Source organism: Phocoena phocoena, chromosome 8 (assembly GCF_963924675.1).
Source record: "Phocoena phocoena chromosome 8, mPhoPho1.1, whole genome shotgun sequence".
NCBI classification, from domain to species: domain Eukaryota; kingdom Metazoa; phylum Chordata; class Mammalia; order Artiodactyla; family Phocoenidae; genus Phocoena; species Phocoena phocoena.
The window spans coordinates 17,696,248-17,702,247 of record NC_089226.1 but is presented as its reverse complement, the minus strand read 5'-3'; the positions used below and the strand labels follow the sequence as shown (position 1 = coordinate 17,702,247).

General features: G+C 47.5%; 1 protein-coding gene across 5 annotated transcripts in view; it reads right to left on the bottom strand.

The window, feature by feature from the left end:
• Positions 1 to 265: 265 nt before the first annotated feature.
• Positions 266 to 6,000, bottom strand: part of CADM1 (cell adhesion molecule 1) — a 331,779-nt gene continuing 326,044 nt past the window's right edge. For all 5 annotated transcript variants that reach the window (XM_065881344.1, XM_065881345.1, XM_065881342.1 and 2 more), the window contains 2 exons: positions 2,429 to 2,560; positions 266 to 462 (listed from right to left, as the gene is read on the bottom strand). In XM_065881344.1, coding sequence (XP_065737416.1) covers positions 344 to 462; positions 2,429 to 2,560 — 251 coding nt within the window. In that variant the 3' untranslated portion in view covers positions 266 to 343. The remainder of the gene's footprint in view (positions 463 to 2,428; positions 2,561 to 6,000) is intronic.

The following is a 6,000-nucleotide window of genomic DNA, read 5'->3' as shown; positions in this document are numbered from 1 at the left end:
AAAAGGAACACAACCAAGAAACGAAAAACAAGGCACAGAATTTTCTGCAATCTATCCAAACTAAATCCAAGTATCCAAGTTTGACTTGGTAGGAAGAAATAAAAATTGAAAAAACAAACAAACAAAAAAAGAGGTGTCAAACAGCAGAGTGTAATTTTCAAAGAACATTTCTTTCTTTCTTTCTTCTTTTTTTTTTACACAGCAAATCCCAAGCCTTCCCAGTCTCACACCTTTCCACCCATTCGTAAAAAACCACACGAATTTCTCGCAAATTCCAATATCACTGTCTCTTTATCATCTAAATAGGGCCAGTTGGACACCTCATTGAAACAAAAAGGCTGATCTAGATGAAGTACTCTTTCTTTTCTTCGGAGTTGTTCTGTCCTCCTTCTGCATTGATTATAGCTGTGTCTGCGTCTGCTGCGTCATCGGCTCCTTTGGCTTCATGAGTGAAGTATGTACCTGAAAGATGAAGGGGTAAAGCACCGTGACTGTCTGATGGCCTCTGTGTAAAGTGGTACAGAGATGGCAACCTGCTTTATGGCCATCATCAGCCGAAGTGGTGTGCAGGCAGCAGAGGGGAAAAAACAATTGGAAGAAGAGAGCGAGGTGGGTGAGACAAATGGGGATCCGGGGGTTCCAAAGGCACCACTCCAACTGAACCGCTGCGATATAATTCAGCAAATGAGACATTAGAGCCGTGATTATGACCAGAGGATGTCAGCAGAAGAAGACGTGAGTGGGAGCTAAAAATGCAGAAAGCTGGAGAGCTGCTGACAGTAAACGCCCAGGACCAATGGCCAGATATGTGCACGGACATGGTTAAAGACCAAAGCAAGGAAGAGCAATTAGCCAATAAATGAATTAGGGCCCTGCTGACGTTCTATTGTCATCTCACATCATTTATCTGAACCCTCGTCTCCTGTCTTCAGGAAGCACTGTTGCCTGTCCATAAGTGAAAATGTGCTTCAACTTGCACAAGGAGGTTTGGTTTTCTTCTGCCTTCCATCACAGAGTGGGGTTCCAGATCAAGAAATAATCTGATATTGTAACAGCTGGAATCAAGGCGTGGGATCTGCCTTAAGGAACAAGTGATTCTCGCTCCTGATGTCACTCTAGCCCGGACCCAGATTCATGGATTTGCTAATTGGCATAGCCACTTTATAATGACAATAGACAGAACGTTAACGGAGTTGGTGACACTCTTTATCAGCAAGTCCCGATGGTTTACACGGAGAAAGACAAGGGTTGCACCTCAGTATGAAATACAGGTAGAGCTTCCACTGCCCGTCATAATCACATCACCCTCCTCCCATTAGCTATTGTATTCTCCAAGATTCTTAAGTAAGAAAGGCCGATCTATTTGTTGTATTTTCAAGTTTTCGAAGTGACAAGTCTGAGAAGGCAGGCGGTCAGATGATTCCCCCACGTCCCTTTCCGCTATAGAGTATGCCCTCTTCCCTGGGTCCCCTCAGCTGCTGTGCAGACTTTGGCCCTGCTCTCTGGCCAAACAGACTGCCTCCTGGGCGTGGGCAGAGGGTATACAGAGTGCTGGGCCTGTGCAGCACTCACTGAAGGACCCCCAGTGCTGAGGGCCCCAAACCGTTTTACGCTCGAGACGGGCACTTCGGATTCTAAAGGTGATTGTCAAACACCTTGGACCTCTGTTGCTGTGCTCAGGGGACCCTCCCCAAGCCCGAGTTCTACAATCAAGCAGACTGCCAGTGCCTGGAGTTTATACTATAGGAAAGGCTCGGGAGCCCACTGCACAGCACTTGAGAAAAATACCCAAGAAAGACAAGGGCCGACAAACAAAGGGAAGGATAAATTATGGAGGGGAGAGAAGAGGCTCAGAGCAGCATGGGGCAGAGAGGAGGAGCCTTCCCGAAGATGATTGCCCATCCAGACGGCACAGCTGATAAGTGACATGATTAATGGCAATTTAAATCAATTGCACTCATAATTTTAAAAATACATATTTATGTGGCTTTTAAGGCACATCAAACCAAGAAAGCATCCTGGCTGCTGTGCCCAGCTTACCCAGAGTTGGGGGTCGGGGAGCAGGGCTAGTCTACCTGCATCCCGCAAAGCAAAAGGTTATGCAGCTGCTTTTTCCCTGTCTATCATTTAGGGGTTGGATAAACCACACCTCACACGCCAGCCCCTCCGAATTTTCACTCTGTCCCCTAACACACCTATAAAGCTGTTCATTTAGAGAAAAACCCGAATCAAGGAGTGCTACTCATCAACTCGAGTCCTAATCAGCCGCTGCTAAGATTTCTATTTTTTTCTCTCCCAGTTTCAGGAATCAAAGAGGCTGTGTGGCCACAGAAACCAAACTGCCTATCAAGGACAACCTTGCAAAGTCTCCCAAAGGCAGGCGCCGTGGTGATACGAGGCCTCCTGGCTGCCCACGCGCCTGGCTTACCTTTGTGTCTGGCAAAATAGCGCCCCAAGATGATGAGCAAACACAGCATGGCAAACACCACCACGGCCACGACGCCGCCAATCACGGCGTGATCCACTGCCCTGATCGCGCCTTCTTCACCTGCTCGAGAATCTGTTGAAATCAGAAGAGGAACAGGGATGTAGAGGGTATTGCGAGACACCAGTAGCCCTGGCGACACTGCCTCCAGGGTCAGTGGTCACCTTCTTTCTTAATGGAAGAGTCAGAGAGAACAGTCAAGATGGATCAAGTTCCACCGAGGGGACCTGCTCAGTGCTGCATTGATCTGTGCTCCCCTCAAGGCATTTCATTCTAAGCGGCATCGGACGCTAACGCACGTAAACAAGCTTAGGGAGCAGGGAGAGAAGAAATAGAGTCTGTCCAGTCCCGACCTGGTCTTGGCATTCCCTCTCTCTGTAACCAGCTGCAGGTCCTATTCAGGAGGCCGACCTAACTATTTAAGGGCGCTCAGAATGGCACCTTCAGGCCATAACGGGAGCTGTGGAGGGCTGGCTGGAGCATCTTTCCAGAGATGCCCAGGGACTTATTCCCTGCCAGGAATTTGCATGGGAAAAGTAAGGAGCTCAAAAGCCCCAGCTGCCTAGAGATAAAACAAGGATTAGGGGACTAGAGGCAAGTGACATACCTGCTACATTTGGGATGTATGAGGGAGTAAGCCACAGTCTAAAAACCTATTTCAAAAAAGACAGCAAGGAATAATTGTCCATTGCCACAGATGGTTTTTCTTTTATTTATTTAACACTTCACGATGCAATTAATTTTCCTTTATAAGCAACACTCCCTCGGGATGTCTTCTTTCGACTGGGGAACGACATGTTTGGCTGGGGAACAACTCCAAAGTGAACCCCGAATGAGCTATGGCCATGCAGAATGGATGTATGGCAGTGTAAACAATTTTAATTTAGGAATGTGTCTACATCACCCCTTGCTGAAATCCTAATGGCACCCGAGATTTATAATGTAGTAAAAAACAATTATTCTCCCGTTGATTAATACATTAACATTTTGGAGTGGAAGCTAAACCACTGTCTTTTTTTTTTTCTATTGAGTCAAGTATGACACCTCCATTAAAATGATTTACTAGCTGCACCTTACAATTTAAGTACAGCAGCAACAGAAACGGTAAAAAAAACTTTTAACTTTACATGATTTGTGAAGTCATATGTGAAGGATTTACCATTTAAATCTTTCAGTACAGGAAGCGCACGGCCTATAAATCTGTCCCCGTAGCAGTTGCTGGACGCCTAAGAGAAATGCATTTCACCAGGAAGACGGAGAGTGCAAATTCGAGTCAATTTTTAAGAAAGATTTATCTCTGTCTCTCTCCAAAGAACAGAGCAAATCTCTGAAGCCTCCACCTCTAATAATATTTGAAGTTTATCGATCAAGTGTACAGATCCGTGACAGCTAAAGGTAATGGTGCTCTTTTGAGCCGAAACCTGATACAACGCTCTCAGCAGGAGGGCATGATTTACACTTTCTATCGATATTTCCAATTCTGCTCTGAGATTAAGTACTGAAGGATGTGGGGAAATAACTCGTGACTGAGGGTTCCATGAAAAGTGCTTTAATTAAGAGTTTAAATTAAAAAATGAAGTATTTAAAGTATTTCATTAAGTTACCTTTGAAAGGACGACAAAAAAAAAAAAAAAAAAATCCCCAATCCAAACCCAAACAGAAGTGCCAAATCAGAGGCAGCTGCAGGTCGCCCAGGACAACAGGGTGAAGGGAGTTTAATTGGAGAATGGAGATGGGTTGGAGGCGGAGTGCACTGCAGCCAATTAGCCCACTCCGTGATGTGTGGCCCCTCCAGCCACATGTCTAACAAGCTCCACTTGAAATGTGGCAGAGTGGAATCTCCCTCCGCAGCCCAGCGTGCTGCCTACTGCAGAGGCCAACAGCCTCTGTGTCTTGAAAGTCATTTCAACGAGGCAGAACTCTGCTAAGGAAACGTTTTTTTTTTTTTTTTTTCTTTTAAGACAACAGAGCTTGTTGAAGGGGAGCGTGCCCTGGAGGGTGCCCCTGCACACGGGGTATCTGCTGGAGGATGGTGCTTTACACGCTGGAGACTCTCACCCCAACTGCACATGTTCAAAATTGCTCAGTGGGAGACCCAAGTCATGGAAAAGCCAGAAAGTTGTGCTTTCCTTAGGGAGCTGTCAAAATAGGGGATCTTGTGGGAATGAGAATTAGCTCATCTCCAATGGCCATGAGCTTCAGACCTATTGAGAGATAAGGCTCTTTCAACTAAGGCTCTTTCAACTAACTCCCTGTGTCTTAGAATTGGGTGATGCCAGCTACTGAGCAGCGGGGGAAAGTTAGGTACAAGAGGCGAGAGGTGAAGAGAGGTCCCGTCCCAGGCAGATGGAGGGGAGGGAAGCCGCCCCAGCACAGGCTTAACCCACTGGGGGAAGCACTCCCCTGTCCTCTGTTACAGGACTGACTTCTCCATGCCTAGGCACAGGAACATTCTAGAAACCTAGGAAAAGAGAGCCAGAGAGAGAACAGGGGCGAGGGAGGGAGACAGGGAGGAGAGATGAGGAAGGAGGGGGAAGCTCTGTAATAAAGAAGAACCAACCAACTAACCTCACAGGATACGTATCTGTGGGATTAATTTTTCCAGCCAAAACCATTCTTTTGACCTTTGCTCCCCACGAACTCAGAGCTGAAGAGGCTCAGTGCGGCTCTTTCCTTTCCTCCCTGCCCTGTGCCCACATTAAATACCTGGGTTCTAGTTATCTTCCCTACCCTCAAGGACATACATATTTTACAGATACTTATTTATAGGGGTAATCTCTCCTGCTATCTTCTGATACTCACTTTGATCAGAAAGTTTACTACCACCAGTTAATCCCCGAGACATCTTCCCTGCCTTCAGTTACTGCAGACGGACCCAGAAGGTAAGTGATGCTGAATTTACAGGGCACAGTGTGGGTTGCAGCTCTGCCCCGCCTCTTCCCACCCCTGGCCCGCCCCGGGGTTTACTGCAGCGGGCACTGATGCAGTCCTGGCCATCCTCCAGCGCCTGGCATGACCCGGCATCCGCTATCAAGAGTGGTGCTGTTTCCAGACTCGTCTCACTCCTTTTTGTGTGTCCACGTGTGGGTTGGGTGGGGAGTTTTTATAGTGCCGTCGATTGGTCCAAGGTGGTGAGGGGTATAGCTGGAGGCTGGTTACCTACCCCTAGATGCTGTGGACTGGTGCCTGGCTCACTGCACAAAGCAGTAACACAAGATTCTACACAGAGAGGCACCGGGCTAAGGGAGTAGGATGCAAACTGGAACCCAGGGTAGTATCAGCCACCAACAGGAGCGCGGCTCTGACAAAGTCCATCGGCTCTGTGGTCTTTCCTGTTCTGCTCACAGAGCAAAAGCTCTGGTCAGTTCCGTGAGCGATTACCTCGAAGACAAAACCCTGGGAAAGTCTATGACTTTCACCATCATCCACAGATCCTTCTCCTCTTGGGGTGCAGACCCTTTCCCTCAGGTCCCATGAACTTGACGGGGGACATCCTCTCCAGATTTCGGGCTGCT